The sequence below is a fragment of the Sander lucioperca genome, chromosome 3 (assembly GCF_008315115.2).
Source record: "Sander lucioperca isolate FBNREF2018 chromosome 3, SLUC_FBN_1.2, whole genome shotgun sequence".
Taxonomy (NCBI): Eukaryota; Metazoa; Chordata; class Actinopteri; order Perciformes; family Percidae; genus Sander; species Sander lucioperca.
The window spans coordinates 29,481,196-29,507,268 of record NC_050175.1 but is presented as its reverse complement, the minus strand read 5'-3'; the positions used below and the strand labels follow the sequence as shown (position 1 = coordinate 29,507,268).

The following is a 26,073-nucleotide window of genomic DNA, read 5'->3' as shown; positions in this document are numbered from 1 at the left end:
TTTACTCTATGGTGTCTGCTGATGTCATATTTCCCTGCTGATGACTCTGTGAAGCCCAGGAGGACATAACAACATCCCTGGCATACTCTCCAGCTGTGAGTGGTCACCTACTTCCCCGATCCCTCCCATCACAAACATACAGTGCATGAGCTCACACATCTCTCACACACAGACAGCACAACACACAAAACCAATAGAATGAGCCCTTTCTGTGAATGTCATAAAAATAATTTCTTATTTTTAATTCTTTCTTAATTTCTTATTGTCCCTGTAGTGGTTGAAGAAGGACTTACGTTTTCTTTATAACCTAAATAAACAATTTAAAACCCCATTGGATTGATTGTTTTAGCTCATGAAAAGCAGCTGGACTATGTCAATGCAAGAAGCATATTACTGTAGTTGGTGAGAGCCGTTTGAAATTTGTACTTTATATACTGTTGGGTAGCAACATTTAAAATAATGAATTATGTATGCAAAATCTTTCTCTACAAAGTAAATAGTAACTACATATAACTCAAAGAAAACATTAAATACTCTAAAGTATCAAAACTGTATCAGAATTATACTTGAGTACAGTAGTTATGTACAGAATAAATGTGTAAAATTCCATCACCGCCTGTACAATCTTAATATCTTAAAGGTGCTCTAAGCGATGTCACGCATTTTTTTAGGCTACAACATTTTTTGTCACATACAGCAAACATCTCCTCACTATCCGCTAGCTGCCTGTCCCCTGAACACACTGTAAAAATCCACGGTCTCTGTAGACAGCCCAGGCTCCCAAAAAGGCAACAAAAACTAACTGCGCCAACCTGCACCATGAAACATAACAAACAGTGTTCCAGCGTTCCAGCCAATAACAGACAAGAAGGATTTGGGGGGTTAGTGCGTGAAAACACGGAAGGGAGGGGGAGGGGACAGGATGAGGAGGAGGGAGGGGCGAGCTTGCCTCGTTTTGTTTGAAAATACTTCGAACGTCAACAAGAAGTGACGTCACCCAACATCGCTTAGAGCACCTTTAAAGCCAAGCAATTGAAAACATCCTAAAGTAAAGAACAATAAGCCTCAATAAAACCTGGGTTTCATTATCTCTGTTAGACTTATTTGCCGAGATGATGGAGAGATAGACACTGTTGGTCTTTATGTTTGTGTTATTTATATAAATAAATACTTTATGGACAAAAGTTGTAAGAAATTATTTTATGTGGATGTCAAAACAACTGCGACGCAGATCTCTGTGGTTGAGCTGGCAGAAGTGATATGTGAGTTTTGACACAGCTGTGTCGTGAAGACAGGCAGTCTGTGATTACAACAATGAACAAAGACATGAGTCATACTCAATTACACATTGTCTCCTTAACAGAAAAGTAAAGAGTCATCTCACACACACACACACACACACACACACACACACACAAACGTTTGTTTCAATATCTTTGTGGGGACCCGTCATTGACATAATACATTCCCTTGCCCCTTACCCTAACCTTAACCATCACAACTAAATGCCTAACCTTAACCCTTACCCTCACCCTAACCATAACGTAATTCTAACCCTAATCCTAAAACCAAGTCTTAACCCTCAAACAGACCTTTAACCTTGTGGGGTCCAGCATTTTGGGCCCCACAAGGCTGTGCAGACCCCACAAGTATACTGTATTCCCCGGTTTTTGGACCCCACGAATATAGTAAAACAAACACACACACACACACACACACACACACACACACACACAGAGTTGTCAGTACCAGACATCAGAAAACATGAACTAAAACACAGATTTAGACTTTTTTAAAGAAGACTTAAATGAAGGCAGGAATAATAAAATACTGTTTGGTGTAATGTTAGATCAAAATAAGTAACAATCAGTCAGCTAATATGTGTTTTGTATATGTGTGTGACTGTTGACAATGTATGAAGGTGCTGGTTTAGCTATTGAATAAACAGTGATAAGAAAAGGCTGAATTACAGTTATCAAGTCAAAGGCACTTCATCTTATGTACACAGTCACACTGGAAAGCTTAAACAAACATAATCATTTACAAATTACATCGATCATATCACACTACACACATAAATAGGTCCGGTTTACATATAAAAATGTCTTCATACTGTAGTAAAAAAAAAAAAACTTAATTAATTAAAAAGGACAGTGGCAGTTCAATACCTTTAACTTAAAGGTTTACAAAAAACAAACATTTCATAAGGTTTTAGTCAATTGCAGAAAATAGTTACTTTGTGCAAACTCTAACATGTTATTATGTAGTAGACGATGAAAAGCTCCACTGATATACAAGGTGGAGAAAACATAACGTTACTGCTTCATGAATAAAGAAGTAACTAAATCACCACTTCCAATGCTGCAAGTGGGGGTCACATTGGATCAGTATGCAGTATTAGTGCATAGCCTCATTAGTTTACTACTTTGTCAGTGTAGCTTTCTGTGTTTGGCATATACTGTATGTTGTCATGAATTTCAAAAGGATTCCCATTGACCTATCAAATACATTTGTGATTGGCACTCCTGCATTTTTAGCACACATTATTCAATATTTCAAAAGCTCTGTTTCTATCTTTTGTTGCTTTAAAAATGCCTAAAATATACAGTAATAAAAATGAAATTGATGAAGCTGAAAAAAGTTGCTACATGGCATTGAACCGAACATTTGCATGTAAGATTAAGTTACTTAAAGAAACATTAATAGACTTTGTTGGCCACATGGGGCCTGCAGAAGACGTAAACACACTTGTATAAACAAAATTAAAAAACAAAACAGTTATCACCTTATAAAATTGTAATGGTGAACATTTTAGCAAACATTTTAGATATGCAGCAGATACAGGGCAACATTAGTATTCATTTGGAGTTGTTTTTGTGTGCACCTGATGAATATTAGTCCAATATTCACTCTCCTTTTAGCTCCGTTTAGCTGTTTTAACTCTGTTGTTGTTTCTTGAAACAACTCCTGAGGGAAATGTCTGGCTTTTTTTGGCTGCTAAACACTGCACTAGCCACCAGCTAGTTGCTAACTGTGTCTGTCTGCTGTTTAGTGCTGAAAAGGTAGTGTACAGTGGCTTTTTAAGAGCTTTTAATATTATTATACTGTATACTAAAAAACAGATGCCTGCTGTTGCTGTAAACATCATTGAGAGCGGTGAAAGTGAATCAAATCAGTAAATGCGCAGTGTGCAAACCTCAAACAATAAGTTCAAAGACACTACGCGGCTCTGTAGAGTTGAGCAAAACTGCAGAGTCACTACGATTGACACCTTTCACCTTACTGATTCATTGTCAATATACCCAGACCAGGTCAAACCTAGCATATGGCTCGATCGTGTAACGGCCAATGTGATAAATTCTGGCCAAATTGTTATACAGATAGTCAGTGGTAGTGTCTATGTGAATCCTGGCTATTAAATGTTAATCTGCAAACGTCTGTAGTGCTGCAGTAATATTTGTTCTTAAAGTGACTGAAGTAGCATATCATATGATATGGTTAAGCTACGTTTGAGTCAAAGATTGAGAAGTTTGCGCCTATTGGCCTATTTGAAAGAGCAACGGCCAATGTGGAACTCCAACACTCGACCGATCAATAATGTAACTTCATCACTCACTCAGTAAGTCAGTGACAAACTATTGCGTTTATAGAGCTGGTCCAACTTTTGCTTAATGCAGCTTTAAGAGTCCTTTTCCAGGAGGTGCTTACATTATTTTATCCACCCCTCTGTAGATACACATCATATCAACATTTGATAATGTTGGTTACTACTACGAGCTTTAGTTAACATTAAAATCTCTTTGCAAAAGCCGTCTGAATTAGGTGCTTTAGTCCCTGAATATGTTGCTGAATGTCACAGTGTGTGTATTGTCATTCAGCTGAAGCTACAGTATGTACTTTACAATAATGCTGTTGTCATGTACCTCCTTTACTACAACTGTGCTTATTTAAAGCAGATATCTCATCAAGTGGAAATGAATGCACTCTTTGTACTGGAAGCGTAAAGCGTATAAGGATAAGGGGAGACGAACAGTGTCCCACTGGGAGGGACAGTCCAGGACATTGACCCAGTCACCATTAGTTCAGTGTTAGTCCAGTTGAGATATACATGTATATGAGTCATCCGGTGACAGAAACTGAACAGTAATGACTTCATCATTCATTGAACATCATCGTAACAGGCAGGAACCCTAGTGACAGTCTCGATAGAAAAAGTGTGTCTGTTGTCCATTTCTGTGCTGATTCAGCTTTCCTTCACGGTCAGTTGCATATTTTTGATTAGAGAGAGTCAGTCTGCGTGGCTTTAAGTCCATCAGACGATGAGGGAGTCCCGGCTGAGAAGAGTGCTCTGGTGAGGATTAAAAAAAAGTTTAAGTGATCAACACAATAGCAGAGAGCTTACACCAAAATACTCACATACATTTACAGTAGAATGAGAAGGAGTAAAAGATAGTAAACATTAGCCAAACAGGGTTATTATGGTGAACCTGGGACAAACTGCATTTCAACCTTTTTTCAAATGATTTAAAGATTTGATTGAAGCTCCTGAAAGCTAGTTCTGTTGAATGAATTTATCTTGTACATGAATTCTTTGACGTTGAATACCTTTTTGACCCAGGTTTATCAGAGAGGAGACAACCAGTTATGATTGTTATGGAGAGTAGTTGGATACAGAACAGAGTATTCTACCTAGTTTTCATTGTAGTAGCATCTGAACCTGACCTGTCAAAGGTACAACAACAACAGCCTTAGAGCTGGGACCCCGTGTGGGGAAGACAACATAATGATATGAGTTTGAAATATATAATATTTTCCTAAACCATCATAAAGTTCTACCCCTGACGCTGGGACTTTTTTTTTTTACAGGAACTTAAAGGTGCACTATGAGTTCCTGCATGACGTCACTTCTGTTGACGTTCCAAGTAAATTCCAAACAACACAGAGCAAGCTTGCCCCTCCTACTATGTTTCCGTAACTGTCATGACTAACTGACTAAAGGTGCTGACACACCAAATAGACGGCCGACCGTTGGCAGAAAAGCCAGTCGGACTGATCAGTCAGGTCCCCAAGGTCCAAAAAGTGCCTCAGAACACACCAAAGAGACGCCGACTTGAGCATACGCTCTGCGCGTGCGCGAAACGTAATACGTCTCCATAGCAGCAGGCGGCGCTGCTCTGTATTGTTTCCATTAACAGTCCGATTGTTTCCCAAAAAATGAAAACCGGCAGCTGATTGGACGAAAGCGTCACGTGGTTCTTTTTTCTCCGGAAATTCACAGCCAGACTGTCATGGCTACGTAGAAAACGATCTCATATTGTACTAAAATAGTTCATCAAAACGTGTTTCTGAAAACATTTTAAGCGAGAAATAGGCCATGCAGTTTCTGAAACCCCTAGTGTTTGTTTGACGTTTACGACCCCTGTGTTGTCTCCCGAGACCGGGCTTTTTCACAGTGTATTCAGCGGATCAAGGAGAGATGCCTACGATTTGAGACAAAAATGAAATCGTGCTGAAACCATGCAGGAACTCATAGTGCACCTTTAATGTAATCCCTGGTTCCTCCGGACGAAACGCAGATTTAGTTCTTTAAAAGGTTCTTGGGCCCCTGTGGAAACGCCCTAGTAAACTCCCTTCAAAGCAGCGAAATCCAACATTGAGTGTTAAACAATTTGCTGTTAGCCTAGTGTTAAACTTTTTATCAATTACACATCAATAACTAGTTTTCAATAACTAGAAAATATGCTACATGAGTTCTACTCACTGCTGTTGATCTGCAAATTAGCATCAGCAGCACACAATGCTACCAATAGTTGATAGGCTTAGATGTTACTCACCACTTTCCGGGTCTTGTCTCTGGGCTCCTCTGTGCGACCGGGCAGGGAATGGGCAGGAGGTTGAGAGGAGCAAGTGTTTGCTGGGAGCGGCCGCGGAGATGGCCTGTCCGTTCTGCTTCGCTCTGTGTCTGAGTAAGGAGGAAGCGAATCTGCCTCAGGCCTGTTACTGGGCGATCGGCTGCAGTGCCGACTCGATTCCCCGCTGCTCTTTTTCGAGCTGCCCTTAGAGGTTGTGTCTGAATCCCCCTCCCCCCAGGCCCCACTCTTCCCCTGGCTGACCCCTCGTAACTTGGCCTTACGCTCCAGCAGGCTGGTCAGGAACGTGCCATCGTAGTCCTTCTCTTGAGAAGAAGTCGATGGTGGACTGACTCTGGGAGGAGGTGGGGCAGGTCGCTCACTGTCCCAAGTGCCCCTTCTCTTTTCGGGTGACTGAAGGGGGCTTATGTAATGTCCGTTATTCTTGTTTCTTCTGAGACGATCCTCACGGTCGCTGTTGTCGCCAAGCTCATTTTCATCATTGTGATAATGCTGAGGTGGACCATTACGGTATGAAGGATACCGACTGAACTCCAGACGCTCCATCTCATAGTCTCCCCTGTCCTCATCCCTTTTCTCTTCCCCTCTGTCTCCTCTCTGCTTGTAAGAAGCAGCAAACTCCTCCAGCTCGTCTAGTGAGCCGGTTCGTCCGGCAGTACGGTACGTCTTTCTCCGCAGATGTTCTGAACGAGGGTTCCACCTGTGAAACACAACACAAGGCCAAGAGAAGACAGACAGGGAGAGGGAGGGGACAAGGGAACAGGACGCAAGAGAAGGTCAGGAGGATTGTGAGTATTGTGTATATTTATATGCAGATATTCAGAATCTGTTTGCATTCACAAGTCGCTGAGTTTACATGTGCTTAAGTAAATGAGTTACTGGCTTTCTCCTGTAAGCTGATTGCTTAAGGCGCTGATTATCGGCCAACCGATTATCGGCCGTCGCACAGTCAGGCGAGGTCGGTGACTTGAGTCTGTTCGGTGTGTTCCGTGCCGTCGTCAGTCGGAGGAGCCGTCGCCGTTCGTTTGGGCCGATTTAATTTCAGGCAGTCGGACTCAATGACCAATCTGATTGGTGGAGTGCTAACCCGGAAATGACGAGCGGGATGAGCGTGACGAACGCCTCTCAAAATCTGATGAAAATCTTTTAAAACTGACCTTTATCGATCTGAAATGAAGACAGATTCAGCAGCTGCATGGCCTATTTCTCGCTTAAAATGTTTTCAGAAACACGTTTCGGTGAACTATTTTCGTAAAATACGAGATTGTATTCAAAATGAGCCGCCATTATGGTCGGTTTTGAAATTCGGGAGAAGGGAGACCCATGTGACGCGTTTGTCCAATCAGCTGCTGGTTTCAATTTTTTGGGCGACAATACAGATATGGCCGTCTGCTGTTATGGAGACATATTACGTCTCGTGCACACGCAGAACGCACGCTCAAGTCGGCGTCGCTTCGGTGTGTTCCGAGGCACTTTTTTGACCAACTCGGGGAGGCAGTCAGTCCGACCGGCCGTCGGGTTGGTGTGTCAGCGCCTTTAAACGTCATCTACTATACACGGGAAACCCGTTTTCTGTAATCAGGTAGGAAATTAGAGAAACTTCATTTTTTTTCCCCATGAAAACGGACTCTATATGTCTAAAACAGTTGCTTTCCACCACTGAACATTTGACTATTTGTAATGTAAATGAAAAATGTGCCTGTGTCTGTCTGTCATCTCTCTGCCCTGTCACTCTGCCCTGACATCAAAAAAGTCAGGAAGCGTCTTCTATAGCAGCTAAATTAGTAAGCCATGCTTCTAAAATAAAGTAAGAACCCAGGTCACTTTAGTGCATGTAAACGCACACAGACAGAGAGTACCTTTTGTGGTCGTCCTCTTCGCTGTGATTCTGTTGCCGATGATTTCGGCCGGGCCTGCGCAACTGGGACGAGGACGGAGGGTCATCGCTGTACCGCCGCGGAGGAAGGGGCTCATCCTGGCAGCGGCGAGGCTCTGAGTCGCGGTCATCGTGATATCGATGGGGTGAAGGGGGATTGTCACGGTAACGCTGCGGCTCTGGGCTGCGGTTGTCACGGTAGCGTTGGGGCTCAGGCTGAGGGTCATGGTCAGGGATGGCGGGCAGAGCTTTCCTCTGGACATTTCGGTATGTTTGGCGGAAGCTGGTTTCTCCCTCGTGGAGGGAGCTCAGCTCGGACAGGCTACAGGCTGGACAGGTCAAAATGAAGGAATGGATAAATGAAGAATGACTGAATAAACTGAACATTTCTCTTTAAAGTGCTTATATTATGCTTTTTGGCCTTTTCTTTTTCCCTTTCCTTTATTGTGTTCTATATCTTTTTTCGTGCACGTTATAGGTTTACAAAGTGAAAAAGCCCAAAGTCCACCCCAAAGGGACTTACCATCTCCAACAGAAAACACTGTTCACAAACTGCTCGAAAACAGCTCTATTGTAGTCCAGCCTTTACTTTCCTGACAAACGCGCGTCACTTTGTAACACACGTTATAACGCTCGCCTAGCTGCTAGCGTGGTACGCCCTCATACTCTGCAACTGACTGGCTAGTAGTCCTTACCTAGCTACTGCGCATGTGCGACTCCCAACAAAGATGGAACAGAAGTGTGATGTCTCACTCAGTAGCTAAAACAGAGAGCTCAACACACAGGGTGAAAAGATGAGCTGCAGCAATGTGCAGTACAACAAAAATATGGTGTTTTTTGAAAATTAAACCATGTAAACCTATTCTGATATAACCTCTAAATACAATTATGAACCTGAAAATGAGCATAATATGAGCACTTTAAGGTATCAGAGAATTTAAGAGAGTTATAACAAAGACTGCAGAAGAAGAAAGTCAGAGTCGATGTCTGTAAGCGATCACATTAATTGTTGGAGAGAGAATCGTAAAAACACATTCTTTCCGGTGAGTAGGCATGCACAGCTGCTACTATGCACATCTGAACTACGGGGAATTCAATACGCAGAATGCTTGTGCAGAGAGGCAAGCCAAGACAAGCTCAAAAGGATAAAAAGACAAAAAAGAAACTACCAACACTATAGATAGTGCAGCATGCATTGTCTATTGAGTGTATCAACATGCAATAGAAAATGTGGACAGCATTTTCAGAGAGTAAACCCATAGGATGGGTTTATGGAGCTTACACTGGTGGCTGATTGACCTGGCAGGGTTGAAGTGAGCCAGCTGTTTCTCTACATACTGTAGCACCCTGAGAGAGTCCTGATCCTGAGGTGAAGGAACGCGGTAGGGAACCCCTACAGCATGCATTGGCACTGTAGACACACACTTGACCCATCAGTATGGAAAAGTTTTGTCTTTGTGTGTTTGGTCATTGTGGATCGAGGACCATTAGTAGTGCTTTTTCTCGTTTTCTATTTTCACCACCTTATTGTATTACTATTGTTTCTGGCCAAAATTGCAGAATAAAATAGTTGACATGCATTCACATGAGAACACACACATCAATTTACAACATTCCCAAAATAAAAAAGTAACCGAAAGAAACAATTACATTTCTCATAGAACTTTTTTGAATGCTGTACTTAAATATCTGATACAAAGGCACGGTTTTCAAATGAAGCTCATCTTGCAGATTATTCAACGCCCAGCAAATGCAATATAAAAAAGTGCAGAATAAACTCTGGGGATGAGTATATTAAAAAAACAACAACATTGATATGGTCAGGAATTCTAAAAACACAGATTCACTTGCTTGAAAAAGAGTAAGACCTCACCTGCTGTGAGTATGCTGCCATCTGAAGGGGGGAGGGAAGACATCTTGTCCACCAGAGATGGGGGTGCGATGGGAACCATCGTCGGAACACCAGTGACAAAGTATGGAGGGTAGGCAGGTGTCTGAGGCGTGGAGGTGCCCGTCTTTATACCCTTACCTGCCTCATAAACTACAAAAGCAACACACAATCCCATTCTGACTTTCCAGAAAAACACATTTTCAATAGTCAGTCAGTGTTCTGAGCAATAACTTTTGCTGCTGCGTGTGTGTGTGTGTGTGTGTGTGTGTGTGTTCATACTCACGGTGTCTTGGGCAGCAGCATGTGTCGGGACAGCACCAGCAGCTGATGTAGCAGCAGCAGGAATGAGGACAACACTGACACCAACAAATCCCGACCAACAGCAGGAATAAGACACTGCCCAGTGCCACCGCCGACACAAACACCCACTCTGAAAGTACACACAACACAGAATCCTGCGTTTAGATAAATACCAACACATATTAAGTTAGAGAGAACCAGTTTGATTTGATCAGATCACTGTGTACTCTATTGTACTAAAATGGCTGTGTGCTTTAGACATCAAAATTGATGCAGCAGAACCAGAGATATCGTCTTTTTCTCGTGCTTGGCTTCTACATGACCCACGATGCAACTCTACTGCTGACAGTTTGGTCAGAGATTTGTGTGTCATGCGAATAGCAGCTAATGTAGCCTCGAGCCACTGGCCTCAAGCAGAACTGAAGAAACGGATACAGAGGACGGGTAAGGTCACTTCTTTCTAACTCCACTCCTCAGATTTTTAAACGTGTAGACTTCAGCTCAAGTGACATCACTTGAGGCAATTTATCAGATTTCACACAGCTCCCTCTGGAGCAACAAAAGGCTTTAGTATTTTTTCACATATGCAGTAGTACTCCTCAAGAACTGCAAATGGTTTATAATCAGTGGTTTCACTTTAAATCTGTATTTTAGAAGTATTTTACCACTTTCCGTCTGTACAGTATGCCTCCATGTTTACACTGACTGTAACCCAATACTGTATACTAGTTTAACCTTATTTTGAGAATGTCCCATGTTTACATTTGAAGTAAACTTAAAAATGCCAACATGTATACTAAAACGGTTGGATTTTTGAGTACCCTGTTGATGAACTCAATGGCCCTAAAATACATTATTGAACACAAATGAAGAACCAATTCATAGTTACAAAAATGGGCATAAAGGTAGTAGTAGTTGCAAATAATTAGTTAATAAAAAATGATATATATACTAGGGATTAGTTGATTAAAAAGTGACTTCATTAAAATTTAGACAACCAATGAACTGTTGAAGGGCTGTGGACCTGTACAATATAAGAGCAACTGGTAATTAGGAAGTAAAAATGTTTGATTGAATGTTTTTATTTCCCTTTTGTTGTGAGAACCTTAAATGTATTTAATGTCTACAGAAACATGTATTCTTAATCAACCTTTATACAATCTCTCAAACTTCACTATTTAACATGGGAGCTGCAGATGTCCTTATGTGTTACATTAGGGTCGTTTATAACATGAGAGAAATCCCCAAACCCCGGCTGACAGTGTGACCAGTTTAATAAATTACTGTAATAACCAGAGATGATAACCAAGACATTAACCAAGATTTTATCCAAGTAAAAAGAAAGAAATATTTGAACATATGTTTTCATGCATGCATGTAAGCTGCTATAAGCACCGATGAAAATGGTATCATTTCTTCCTTAATGTGATGTATTGGATGTTGGGATGGGACATAACACAGTGAGGAATGATTCCTGTAGAGATATGAGACATCAGCTAAGAGAGAGAAGGCTGAATTCTTGAACAATGTGTCTTCTATCATGTGGAGTTTTTAACTTCTTTTGCCTGTTTTCCAGAAAGTAAATGTTTTTCTTGGGACGTAACAAATCAGAACAAATTCAATCTTAACCAGAATGAGCCCGAACTAAAGAAATAAGATGGTTTTACACCGAGTATTTGTGCTGAAGTGAGTGATACGGCAAGTACAACAGATAAACAACATGTATCTGTCTACAGGGACAAAGCAAAGCAAAGCAAAGGCAAGGAGAGGGCAGATAAGGAAATCTTAACAATGTAAAACCAAGGACAACGTTGTTTCTCTAAAAACACACACAGGAAACCAGATTTTGCTACAGGAAGGAAATGGACAGTTTACGCTGCTCTGTACGACACACACACACACACACACACACACACACACACACACACACACACGACTGAAGCTAACACAGTACATTTTACACATTTCAGAGCACAGTGGGAGTCGATGTGGATAACAACACATACTAATGCAACACTAACACCAGAGATAAGCTTGCAGTAACCACACTAGCTGAGTGATTCATACCATGTCATTTTGGGAGCTACATCCACAGAATTCATCTATTCATTTATCACCTCCCCACAAACCCTGTGATAATTAACTGTGTATTACAGGAATTTGATGTGACATAAACAAACTTCACTCCCTCTTGATCACTGTGTTTTTTTTACTGGGTAGTGTCCAAATGATGTGGGACGACATGCTAACCACAACCATAAATAACTGTAATGACCATAATAGCTGTTTGTCAGCACAGCTCATCGTAGTGGGAGTGACCTCTTATCTAAAGGGTGTGGGATAAAAACGTCTCTGAACTCTACTCTGTCAAAGCCTCATTATAGCTGAATCACACCGGTTGCATTATTTACTCATTCCATCTCAAGGAATTCTCCCTACCACCTCCCAAATGGTTCCTACATCCATTATTAGAGAGCGGTGAGTAGGGTTAGTATGAATGGAAGGAACCAGGTGAGGGGGAGAATACTTTATGCCCCTACCTGGCATAATCTTCATATCAAAGTCTGGCAGGAGATCTTCAGGCACACCTGAGAAACCTGCAGAGAGACAGAGCAGAGGTGACAACAGGAGAGGAGAAGAGGAGAGGAGAGGGAATGGGGTCGATATAAATGATTGATTCAAAGAAAGTTGTTGCAGCAGCGGCATGCGTGATGAGAGAAGCAAGACAGAACAGACAGAGAGCGATACAGGGAAAGATTAACAGATAAAAAAAAAAAGAGTTGAGGCAGCTCAACAGCAGCATGCACCAAAGGACAAACTGATCTTGTTCCTGAAAGTCTCCATATCAGAGCAACTGATAAGCAGGTTGATCATCTGATTTCTGATATCAAAAGCTGTGAGGTCATCGGTCTGGTAAGAAGACAGATTGGAACGTGGACCATTCTCATGACATATAGGCAGAAGCTGTGAGTAATGTCACATGCAAAAAAAAAAATCACAGGTAGGAACATTCTTCACGTCCAGAGCCAGGCAAGCAGAGTGCAGAGAAACATTTTGTTTCTGAAACTGTTTATTTGTCTTTGTCTCTCTGTTATCTATCCAGTGAAGAGAGTAGTGGCCCAGGGACGAGCCCTGGAGAACCATAAGTCCATTATTTCTCTTGATAATAAGCTCTCTCCAATTTAACAAATCATCCTGTTGAATAATTCAGGAAAAGTTGCTGTAGACACCTGAAGTTGCACGCCACCTCCGTGTAGTTAAGTGTGTTCTTTCCTCATGCTGAAACATGTCCCTGCACTTTTCTGTCCATATTCTGAAATTATACATGTTGCTATTCCTTTAACTACAGCTACAGAAATGTTGGTGGAGGGACAGATAGATTACTTCTACACATAAATATGTTTCAGGGAAAGAAAGGAGAAACATGAACACCAGATAAAACCCAAGTCCTTAAAAACCATCACCGCCTGTCAACTGTTGATCCTGGTATCTTCCTAGTGTTATGTCTTTCTCTTAAAAATGTTCTCTTTAAAAATAGCTCTAAGGGACTCCACACCAGGTCAGCAGATGTCTGAATGAATCAAATGTCAGATGTCTGAATGAATCGAATCTATCATGTAAATACATGATAGATGCAGTAAGGGGGACGAGTGTAACAAGTGTGTTTTGTTTGGGTGCATGTGTCCATGTGAGGACAGTAAGTTGAAGCTTTGTGAAAAGTGAAAAAGCTAGTAGGTGAGTGTGAGCTGAGCAGATACTGGTGTTTTACTGTTGATAGTGTGATTATGGCTGAGAGGAGGAGTGTTGAGCGCCAGAAAGAAGGACTGGAGAAACAGACAGCAGGCTGGACTATCTTGGCCTGACTCTGGCTGACAGTGCTGCACATACCTCACTTTGTATCTTTCTGGAAGGCTAAACGTGTTCTTTGCTGAATTTGAAAACAGAAAGAACCTTATTAAGTTCATTGAGAAGCCGCTGAATCACCACATTAATTCAAAAAACTAGGTGCTGGAATTTGCATTTAATGCTCCTCTAATGTTGTATGTTTTGTTGTCATGTGTTCTTTCTCCATTCTGCTCAAACAAGTAAGGCAGCTTACATGCGGAGTTCCCACTCACATGTGAATTTGCCTGCAGGCCGGTGATTCACCGGAGATTTACTTTCAAATATTTAGGGTTTGCTTGTTTTTCTTCATATGGTTATACAGGCGGGTGGTATTTGTACACTGCCACGCATACTCCTCCTATGGAAATTAATTGTAAAGAGAAGGTCAGCCTATATGCTGGTAGAGCTCTACAGAGATACATAAAAACACACACACACACACACACACACACACACACACACACAGATATTAAAACCATACCAAGGGAGAACAGAGGGAAGCAGAATTCTTCCTTCGTTTTTATCAGCAACTGAATTCTCAGTCGACCAGTCGAGTGTTTCACATGGTGTCACCCCTCCATCTTTTGTATCATTGTGCTCTGCTGTCCCTCCTACATGTCATTAAATCTTCCCTCCCTTCTTTGCTGTGAAGTCATTTACACAAAAAAGACAAAAGCCCCCACCCAGCCTCATCCATTCACAGAGGCCCCAACAGTTGTTATGGAAACACAAGTGCCTCACATGCCATATTAGCTACACGCAGACCAGAAAATACAACTTTTTTCACTGTTCACTAGATGTAGGGTCTCTTATGCCAGGTTACAGACTGCAAAGGGCAACTCATGCAGGAAAAGCATGCCATCTTCATTTGCCTGTAGCATTATATATATATATATACACACACAACATATTATCGTACCAGGGCCCTACCCACATTTAATCAGATTCAGTATTCACTCAAGTCTTTGCAAACTGTAAAAGATTATTGCCCATTACTTCTGTGTGTATGTGTGTGTGTCTTTTGTGCATACACATAAGTCCCTGAGTGCCAGCCAAACAAAAGTTCAGCCTCAGAGTGAATTAGAGCACCAAGAGCCACATAGCTTCTCAGCAGTTGCTATGGTAACATTTGTAACTGATCACAGACAAGTCCACTGTCACTGTAAAGACACAACACATTGCAGATACTTAAACAACAAGGGACACACAGATTCTATGCGCACGCATGCACACGCACGCGTGCGCACACACACACACACACACACACACACACACACACAATTAAATGACATTTCAAAGACTCAAACAAGCGATAACTATTCTGCAGCAGCAACTAAGTTTCAAAACCTTCTTGTGGTAATATACAGTATGAGTTAATGCAGTTGCTTTGGTTACAGATTAGGCAAAACTGCCCAAGAAGTGCCACTGCTAGTTGTAAATCAGCTCATTAATGAGCTTGTATAGTGCTGCCTGTATAGGTCAGCTTATAAAGGCTGTGTTATGTAACAGCAGCTCGTAGAAAAATTCTATTTATTTTTGTGTCTACGAGTAATTACATATACACGGTTGCTCAGAGATACTGCACCGTGTGGTCTGCCAGTCTAATCACATCTACGAAACAAGGTGATGGGACACCGCTGGAATCTATGACTCAATAAGCCATTATTTCAAATGGTATACCGTGTAAGTTTGCTGGTTTAAAGTTCCACAATGATGAATCTGCCAGAGCTCACACCAAAACTGGAAACACATTGAATTTGAAAGCCGCTTGAACTTCAATGGATGTCAATGACACATAAAGTAGAGGCAATATTCACAGAGAAGGCCGTGTAAGTGTGATCTTTACACACTAAGGATACACTTATCCTTTACAATAGGCATGTTAGGAAAGTAGTGGCAGCTTACCAAGAACCAGCAGCTCCACAGAGGCTTCGTTCTGTCCCTCTAAATCATCAGATATAACCACTTTACAGATGTAAACGCCACTGTCTCCCCATTGGACCTCTCCTATGCGCAGGTCTGCCTCTGCATGAGAAAAAGGGAAGAGGTTAAAAATGACAAAATCCTCCTAAATCATTTTAAAACATTTTAAATGTCTGAGCAAAAAAAAAAATGTCTTTGAGGATGAACTAAGTTTACTCATTTTCAGGTTGTAGCAACTTTTAAAAGTTGAAAACGTAACATGCATAGGTTAACTAAAAGGTTTGAAAGAATTTAGATTAAAACCCTGTTTAAACATGTATGCATTTGTGAAGCACAATGCCTCACCGTCCTTTGTTAGGTCCTAAGAACGTCTTACGTTTCAAACTTATTTAGTCTGTCTTACGCGTAATGTATGTTTAATGTTAAATGTTTATTGTTTTACAATTGTGCCCATTCATTTTCCTCTGTGATCCTAAAAATAATAATGCCTCACTGTTTCAAGCTGCTGGGGGTGAAAAGAAATGAAAATGTCATCATGACTTCAATTCATTTTGCTGCCAGTACAGCCGCCACTCTTCTGGGAAGATTTTCCACAAGGTTTTGGAACCTGGCCGCAGGGATTTATTCCCTTTCAGGAACTAGAGCATTACTGAGGTCCAACTCTGACGTTGGGCGATATGGTCTGGCTCGTCCCCGGAGTTCCTATTCCTCCCAAAGGTGTTGGATGGGAGTGAGGATAGGGATCTGTGTAGACCAGTCAATTAGTTCTTCCACCCCAAACTCAGAAAAACACTAGGGCTGCACAATTAATCACAATTTTATCGAAATCGCAATATGAACTAGTGCAATATCCAAATTGCAGGGGGGGCGCAATATTTGTTAAAGGCAAAATATGTGTCAAACCGTTCTAAAATAAAGTATTGTGGTGCTGCAGAGACATCCCGGCCTACAAATCGTATCCTGCAGACTAAAGAAAAAAATCTTTGTTTGATACAGAGCCTCGCAAAAAATCACACTTCAATCATTTTTATTTATTTATTTTTAATATTTTTTTTTCAATGAAAATGAGAATAATGATACAAAAATGATCATTCCCTCCAATATCGCGAATCATATCGCAATCGCAATATCAGTCAAAATAATCACAATTAGATATTTTCCTAATATCGTGCAGCCCTAAAAACACATTAACCCAAACAATAAAAACGGGACTATGGTTCCCACAAACCTTTGGCCACGTAAAAGTACTTTACAGGAGAGGCCAAAGTCGCCTCTATTTTTTGAGGAGGCTAAGGTCCTTCAACATCTGTCAGAAGAAGCTGAGGATGTTTTATGAGTCTGTGGTGGCTAGTGCTCTCCTGTATGCTGTTGCAGACTCAACAAACTAATACAGAAGGCCAGTGATGTTGTTGGTGCGGAGCTGGACTCCTTAAAGTCAGTGTCAGAGAGGAGGATGCTGTCCAAAGTACACTCCATCCTGGACAACTCCGCCCACCAACTCCACAATACACAGGTCAGTCTGAGGAGCACCTTCAGCAACAGTCAGATACCCACAATGCACCACAGAGCGCCACAGGAGGTCGTTCCTACCTGTGGCCATCAAACTATATAACTTCTCCCTCCGAGTGTCACACGCTTAGAGTTAAAACTGGTCTCACAGCACGCATCCCCACATCACATCGCAATATTCTTGGAGAATTATGTACAATAATTCCTGCAATAGTTATCAGCTCCATGAACAAAAGTGTTATTTATTGATTCACTGCTGCTACTTGTATTCATACTGTACACTGCACTACAATAGAATGTGTACATTCCATTGAAACAATCTTTTTAACCTAATCTGACTTGTAACCTAATCTGACTTACTTCTACTTAACGTTTTTATTTATGTCTTATTGTAGATATGTTACTTATTTACTGTATACACTTATTGACTTGCTTTTTTCTTACTCTTATTTTACCTTAAATGTGACTGTGAGCAACTGCAACTAAATCATTTCCCTGAGGGATCAATAAAAGTATTCTGATTCTGATAATGTATTATGTATGATAGCTCAGGATAATGCATATAGAATTTACATCAATTTTTTTTTAAATGTTTTTCTAATTATGGAAGCAAAGATTCCAACAAAGTGCTATTTCATAAGACTGAATAGGCCATAAAAACAATTCCAATATAGTTTGGCCCAAGAATCCAACACACAAGACAATACTGGGCCATTGACTCTATTGTAAGGGGGTCAGACATGTAACTACAGCAGACAGGAAACAGGGTTGTATAATGCACTTTCCTTTTCCTGTCAGCCAAGGAAGGGGGAGGGGAGACAGGCTAACCAGACCACACCAGTGTGACCTGTCTCTCCTTTAACACAGTAACACCTCCACTCATTCAACATACAATGTTATAGTGTTTATTTCACACACTCCAACCACATGCAAGTCAGATGGACTGCCACCTTTTAAAGGATCAGAAGCGCAGGTCAGTGTGTTGGTTTGTCTGTGTTAGCCATGTGATTAACAGAACAGCCCATGTCCAGTGCATGCTGGGACAGACTCCAGCCTCGCTGTGACCCTGAATAGGATTACATGAGTCTGGATCACTGGGCGTCTCTAAAGGCAACATTGTTAAACTTTTTACTTTTCTGTCCATTTACAACATTGCTGCGCTGACCTGTTTCAGGACAGGAGGTGGAGTGGGACAGAAAAAGAGAAACGACAAAGTGAAAGAAAAGCCCTACACTGAGAGAAATGAGTGTGTGGATGGTGGGACGTGGAGAGATCTGGAGAGTGAAAATAAAAGCAGGACATTGATGTACATCAGAGGGAAGGAGTGAGAGGTCAGGATGAATGAGAGGACAGCATGAAAACCATTTCTTTTGTCTGTGTTTCTGGCTGGTGAAGAGAAGGTCGATTCTTCAACCAGAGTTAGAGCTCCATAAATCTGAGGCCTGCAAACAGGGCTACCTCTCTGTCTTCACCAAGCACACACACACACACACACACACACACACACACACACACACAGTGTCCCTTAGATGATCCTTAAATGACATAATGGTAAGACAGTAAGGGAATGTAGAACTGAGGACGATGGCATAAGCATTCATTGCTGTGGTTAATTTGTTGTAAACTAGTGCACTATTTTTTTAAACCACTGCCTTTAATAGCATGACAGATTTGCTTTTAGTTACTTGAGCTAATAGATTATTTTCCATGTCATCAATGCTTAAAACATTCACAATAATCCATGACTGCAGGAAACTTTTTTCTGTTATAACAAGAAGTGACGTCACCCAACATCGCTTAGAGCACCTTTAATATACTCATGGCCATGTGGGGGATAGGGCTGCACAATTAATCACAATTGTATCGAAATGGTAATATGAACTAGTGCAATATCCAAATCGCAGGGGGGCGCAATATTTGTTAAAGGCAAAATATGTGTCAAACCATTCTGAATGAAGTATTGTGGTGCTGCAGAGATGTCCCGGCCTACAAATTGTATCCTACAGACTAAAGAAAAAAATCTTTGTTTGGTACAGATCCTCGCAAAAATCACACTATAATAATTTTAATTTCTTTCAATGTTAATCATTTTTAATGAAAATGAGAATGATACAAAAACGATCATTCCCTCCAATATCGTGAATCATATCGCAATCGCAATATCAGTCAAAATAATCACAATTAGATATTTTCCTCATATCGTGCAGCCCTAGTGGGGGAGCACCCCTCTCTGCTGACCCAGGAAACACAGAGAGCTGCCAATACTGAGTTTCAGAGGCCAATAATGATATTGATATTTGAGAGTTTGAAAAATGTACTGAGCATTTGAAAAATAAACTTGTTATTGCTAACTGGTAGGCAAAATGTAATGGTGACACCATTTTTTAAAATGACTGCAAGCATATTTTCAGGTGTTTTTTTCAGCCAACATACTGTCTGTGTCAATACCAACATATCTGAGATGGTATAGTGTCAGAAAATCTTATGTATAAAACATATGTACAAACTTCTGTTTTATAATCTACAGTACATTCTTAAATTAAGTCTGAATGGGTAACTCCATTTTATGATCATTATCGAGATACATTTGGCAATGCCTTTACTGTGCAATGAGCATTTTGGGCAGTTTCTACTTTTAACACATTCCAGGCTTCACACACGTGGTTGATTAGTGATTTCTGACTGGATGGATGGTGAGTTTTGCCTTCTTTTTTCTCTGAGAACCAACCTCCCCTTCTCTAACATCTAACACCTAGCTCTTGTCTTCTCACGCCAAACTGTAGAACTGGAAAACAACTGTAATACTAGTGGGTATGTTTGTATTATTTTTGTGTTATGTAACCTGATTGTTCTGAAAAAGTCTAAAAGGTTTCAGTAAAGCCACCTCCGTCTCTCACCCTCCTCTACATGTGTTCAGAATCTATCTGACTTTACGTTGGGCATTTAATCAGGAATCTGTGTGAAGGTTGGGCCAATGCTCTGATATATGGCTTTTGATCAAACTTGCCAGGCTTGGCTGTAGAAGAAATAAGAACATTACAGTAGTTTGGATCAATACGTTACAAAATAACCAGAAAAGCTGCTATTTCTTTAGTAAACTGGACACCCCAAAAAAACATGCTTTTGAGTTGCTTCCATAGTGCTGCTCTATATTTATATTTGGTATGTCTTTAATAACTTGTGTCTTTTCTTTGCTGTTTTTATCCATTGTGTATTTTACTACATTATTCTGCTTCTGTGAAGCACATTGTGATACACTGAATGAAAAACCGATCATATCTGTCTGGCTGTTTCAGCCATCACATGTCTACAGTATTTAGCTTCAATAATTCTCCACCACAACTTTTAAACTGCAAGCAGATGAACTGAAAATCCATCTAAAGCTGGGGAGTTCAAATTCATCCTATAGCACAAATAATGTGACGGCCTGGCTACACAGCTGAACCCCCCCCCAAAAAAAAACAAAAAAACAAAAAAAAACTTATATTATATTATATTATATATATAAATATTGTTTTTAGCATGGGCATCAAAGAAACTAGGGATGGGCGATAGGGAGAAAATCAGATATTACGATATTCAATATCTATCGATATTGCGGCGATATTCTAGGGTTGACAATTGGTGCTTTAACAAAATATCTTCACACTTAGATTTTAGATAAATAATCATCAGTAATGTGGACATAGTGTCTAAGTGGGGAAAAGGCAAATAATAGAACAGCTAGAACAGTCTGGTAAGTTCAGAAAAGTACATCACTTTACTGTAATGCAGCCTTTAAAACCAATATAAGACAACACTTATGTCTGTGTCATATCATAATATTACGATATCCAAAATCTAAGACGATATCTAGTCCCGTATCACAATATCGATATATTGATATATTGTCCAGCCTTAAGAGAAACTGAACCAGAGGTGCAAGTAGCACTACATAAGACTTACTGTTGATGATGGAGATGTCTCTGTTCTTGTAGTACTCTGACAGTGTGATTGAGGAACCAGACATGGAGGCCACAGTTCGGACCGTCCGGCTGCTGTCAGAGCAGTCAAGGTAGCTCACTGTCATCCCCGTCTCGTACCCTCCACCGGCTCCTCTGGTTCCACCCGTTAGCCCACCTCCTCCCTGGCCTCCACTCATGCTGTCTGGGAAGTTGAACGAATCCCGCGTGCGGTCCTGACAGTACGACTTGTAGACCCATTGCACCACGGGGACCTGGGTGGACACGCTGTTGTACTGACACGGCAGAACCACCGACTGGAACAGCACAGCATACCTCTTCTCATCTCTCACAAACACATGAACCCCCGAGCAACGGGGAAGGAGGACATCTGTGGGAGAGTAAGGAGATAATGAAGGATCAATAAAGTGTGAAAGAAGAAAGGGTTAAAACAAGTATGTCTAGATAATCATTGCATTCATTATGTTCATAAATCTGATTAGATATCATAAAAAAAAACATTTCTTATAACTTCAGAACTTGCCTGTGAATTTTCACATTTTTTAAAGTTTTTTTCAGTATCAAAGTGTAGTTGTCTGTACATCCATGGCTTATTCAACATTCTTGTAATGGTGTCAATTTGTGGGGCTTATAAAAACACAACACAGATCTGGCAGCCAAACCAGATTTTAATAATAACTGGGTATGTGTAATAAAGGGGATTTAAGGATTACCACAGCAGACAGCAACACGCACTGATTCAGATGCTGAGTCAAGGTTTAAGGAGACACTGATAGAGTGACACAGATAAACACTAACTAGAAATACTTGCATGTTTTTATTTTACTTTTAGTGGGAATGAAATGAATCATCGCGCAGTTTGGCATGATAAGTGTAAAAAAACAAGGCTGTGTTGTTGAGACTGTTTGAGTTGCTTCTGCTCGGTGAAATCTGACCGTGAGCTGAGTTGACTCTGGGTCACATGATGACCAGGAGCTCAAGCTCGGCGGTTCAACAGCAACACCCGCTAGAGAGATGACCATGTGAGAAAAACACACACACACACACACCCAGAAAACATCTGTGCATGCTGCTGCTGCTGCTGTGTGTGCGTGTGTATGTGTGTGTGTGTGTGTGTGTGTGTGTGTGTGTGTGTGTGTGTGTGTGTGTGTGTTTTTCAGGCTAAGCAGTGGGAGGTGTGACTGAACTGGACCACTGAACAAGGATGAGGTGATGGATTAGAGCGGGGCCGGCCTGTTGAAAGAGTTTTGTTTTCTTTCTGTTACTAAGAGTGAACCTAGCCAAACACCCACGCCTGGTTCCAAAGAACTGATACATTTCATCAAACATACTAACAAGCTACATTAAGCACAGTGATATGTTTACCAAGAGTATTAGTTCTTGGCTGTTTACAGACCTTGACAAGGACGTACACGCTGACACTTTTTCTAATAAAAAAAAACATCACAGGCCTAAACATAGTTACTAAGTGGCGCTGAAACAATTTGTGAGTTGATCGATTAGTTGACCGACAGAATGTTAATCAACAACAAGCTCTTTGAACAACTAATTGATTGATGGTTAAAGTCATTTATCAGGCAAAAATGCCAAACATTAGCTGGTTCTACCTTATCAGATGTAAGGATTTGCTGCTTTTCTCTGTTTTCTTTAGTTGTTTATTTGACTTTTGGTCTCTTGGTCAGACAAAACCAGCAATTTGAAGGGCTTTTTTCAATATTTTAGAGATTAAACGATTTATTGATTATTATTAGAAATTATATTGTACACCCTAATTCAATAATGAAAATAGTCATTAGCTGCAGCCAGGCAGCCCTATAACTAACAGAATTACTGGTACAGTAGAACCCAAACTGTAAGATCAAAAACCAAACATTTCTGAACTTTACATGTAACCTCCATGTGATCATACACAAAGCAATCCATGTCATACCTAAACATGATGAACGCACAGTTCAACTGATAACACCAGTGAATCAGATGGACCATGAATCTCCCCTTCAAGTTGTTTGCTGATTCTGTAGGCTACTGTGAGGTCAGTTTACAATGTGTACATTTCAAAAATCAAACTAAACTGTAAAATGGGATGTTTTCGTTTTAAACCTTTGGATACTATTGTTCACATTCATTTCATCAAGTATGTATTCTGTAAGTGTGTTATTAAAGGCTTCTGTGAGTCATCTGAAGCCAATTTGGTTTTACAGTTTGGCTGGAGCGGTGAACATTTTTTGGGGGGAGAGAAGCAATTCAGACCAAGACGAATCAAGCTGTCTTAAAACACAAATTCCTCAGGGAGAATATTTCTCTGACTTCTGAGAACTAGAACAAAAAAAGCCAGGAGGTTGGCCTTCCTGGGATCACAGGCGGAGGGCGATCCAGGCTTTATTAGTTTTCAGAGGAAGCCACCTCCAGAGCAGAAAATCAAAGTAGCAGGAGGAGAAGGGCAAAGACAGTTACTGTTAAAATATTGGACAGAGGAGCCTTTTGAGTGTAGTATTAAAGTATTGCTGTCTTGATTTGTCTGCTTTTACGTGGGGAGAATAATTTCCTAAAACCTTTACAGATAAAAATCTGTAAGCATGCTGTTTCACTGATTTGTCATTATACTGGCTTTTGTATTGGATTGAGATAGACATGTTATCTGCCTTTAATAAAGCATTTTTGTTCAATCCTCTCGTTGTTCCTTGCCGCTTTGATATTGGCAGATGAGCTGCTTCCTTCTGTTGGAAAAGTTTGGACCCACAATTGCTGCCTGCGTTCATACTATATATTGTTTCTTCATTAGCTTTAGGCTATTTGATTATAGTAATAATAATAATAATAATAATAATAATAATAAGCTGGAGCCAGTAAATGCTAGCCATTTTTGCATTAAAAATAAGTAAATACTTAAATGAATTATCATTAACAAAACTATTGCACATTCCTTGTTTGTTGATCAAACTAAATTTTGATTATTCAAAAAAAACGATAGGAAGCTACATTATTGGTTCTGCACATATATTTCATTGATGCACACTGTTTTGGGGTAATCTACAGTGGGTTTCCTAATTTTAATGATTTGTTAGTATACTGGTGTGTGTATATATATATATATTATTATTATTATTATTTTTTATTTTTTTATTTTTTTTTCACTTAGCTGTATTCTGTTTCTGGTCTGTTCTTGTGCTGTTGTGATGATATTTCCCTAATGGGGAAAACGTTTATCTAACTTATTTAACTTGTTCTATTGGATGATCAATGTATTTGGATCCAAATCATCCGCTAACGTTACTTCACATGCGCCGTCATATTTTTTTTTTTAGGTATTTTGTAAAACTAACTAAATAAAGTGGTAAACTGTTATTTCTGTCAGAAGTTAGACCTCCTAATCCACAACCCCTAACGCTTCTGGTCGGATCATTCACACATGACTAGTCACAGTCGACTGCAGCACTGCTAACATACCAGACCACCACAGACTACCAAGTACTTTAATACTTTTCTGTGTAAAATATTGAAGCTTTGGCAGAATAGAAAGGACCTTAATGTGCTAAGGAAGAATAACTGACGCTCGACTTATATAACTTCATAAAGTGTGAATCCAAATGCTCAATTCGAGTGTAAAATGTTTAATCATTAACATGTTAGCTTAGTTAAAGTGACGCTAGCATTAACGTTAACGTTACCTCCAAACTTAAATCTGAGTTAAACAACCTGTTATGGTTATACCACATACTGTAGTTGACTCCATCTGTTCCCCTGTTCTTCTTACCTGTCAGACAAACGATTAAAATCCACCATTTCGGCAGCAAAAACATTTTCCAAGTCCTGCAGGTGAAGTTCATAAAACTTTTCTGATGAACGTCTAACGTTACTTCTTTTCCCTTTAGCCTCATCCCTGGACGATGTTTCAGACTCAAACACCACACGGACAGTTACTAACTGTAAGATAACGGGACCAGCGTCAAACTTGTCAAAATAAAACTCAGGATTTCCGGCAAGGGCTTCCAGAATAAAAGCTTTTTTGACGCGGGCAGTAAATGAGAAAATTTGTGTTGTGAAGTTATGTATTCAAGTAACGAATTGTATTTTACTGAAGTGTAGGTTTTGATATACCCCTACTAATATAATTTTACCTATACACACAAGCCAAAATGTTACTGTTACTGCAATGGAACATGCAAAAAGTAATAAAACAAAATAATAATAATAATAATAATAATAATAATAATAATAATAATAATAATAATAATTCGCTACCTGCGAAATTATTTTAATTTTGTTTAATAATATACTTTAACATTTAGTTTTTTTTAGAGTTACACTTTCATTGCACTCGCCAGGAGGTGCAGAGTAGCTAACATATCTGTGTGGCACATTAGCCTACTGGAAACCACATAGAAAGACTCAATGATAGTCTAGTTGGAATAGCCCGGTGCTGTGCTAAAAGCTAGCAGCCTATGTTTTGATAAGGCTTGCCGGTTAAATAAGAGGGGAAAGTGTAAGTTTTCTCAGTCTGAATGGGGAAACAAATGCATTGCAAGTTACTTGTTCGTAGCCTAGCCTACTGTATTCATCTGACGGCTGTAAATACTAGGCTACTTAGGCTATAGCGCGCTTTGGAGGAGGGACTGGCAAAGCGAGACTACTTAGGCTATAATGTGACGAATGTAAGGATGTAGGCCTATGACCAAAGTAAAATGTCAAACCTTCGCCATCACAGAAAATAATAAAGCACAGGTGGTATCCTATCGTTCTTATAGTATTTAAAAATGTTATAATCTTATTTTGAGGTCTGTAATGATACCATATTAGGCAATAGCTGCATTGTGTAAGTATACGCAGCAGGGAGGGAGGCGCAGAGACGCTCTTTCC

The 26,073-nt window shown here is 40.3% G+C and overlaps 1 protein-coding gene across 4 annotated transcripts; it reads right to left on the bottom strand.

Moving 5' to 3' along the window:
- Positions 1–33: 33 nt before the first annotated feature.
- LOC116054679 (immunoglobulin-like domain-containing receptor 2) lies at positions 34–25,190 on the bottom strand. 4 transcript variants are annotated; one of them, XR_004896895.1, is made up of 11 exons: positions 24,971–25,190; positions 21,200–21,586; positions 15,728–15,847; positions 12,478–12,534; positions 9,921–10,067; positions 9,620–9,787; positions 9,029–9,157; positions 7,730–8,075; positions 5,835–6,570; positions 4,138–4,348; positions 34–46 (listed from the first exon to the last, which is right to left on the bottom strand). XR_004896895.1 is itself a non-coding variant. In XM_035999628.1 (10 exons), the coding sequence occupies exons 1-10, from the start codon at positions 25,092–25,094 to the stop codon at positions 4,313–4,315; spliced, it is 2,250 nt and encodes a 749-aa protein (XP_035855521.1). In that variant the 5' UTR covers positions 25,095–25,190; the 3' UTR covers positions 4,130–4,312. The 4 variants fall into 4 exon arrangements, 1 of the variants encoding a protein (XP_035855521.1); XR_004896897.1 differs by lacking the exon at positions 9,029–9,157; XR_004896896.1 differs by lacking the exon at positions 12,478–12,534.
- Between the last annotated feature and the right edge of the window lie 883 nt (positions 25,191–26,073).

Coding starts and splice junctions, on each gene's coding strand:
- LOC116054679 (XM_035999628.1), bottom strand. CDS start 25,094: ATGAGGCTAAAGGGAAAAGAAGTAACGTTAGACGTTCATCAGAAAAGT. Junction 15,848..21,199: donor AGACATCTCCATCATCAACA/GTAAGTCTTATG, acceptor TTTCTCATGCAG/AGGCAGACCTGCGCATAGGA. Junction 4,349..5,834: donor GAGACAAGACCCGGAAAGTG/GTGAGTAACATC, acceptor AATCCTCACCAG/AGCACTCTTCTCAGCCGGGA.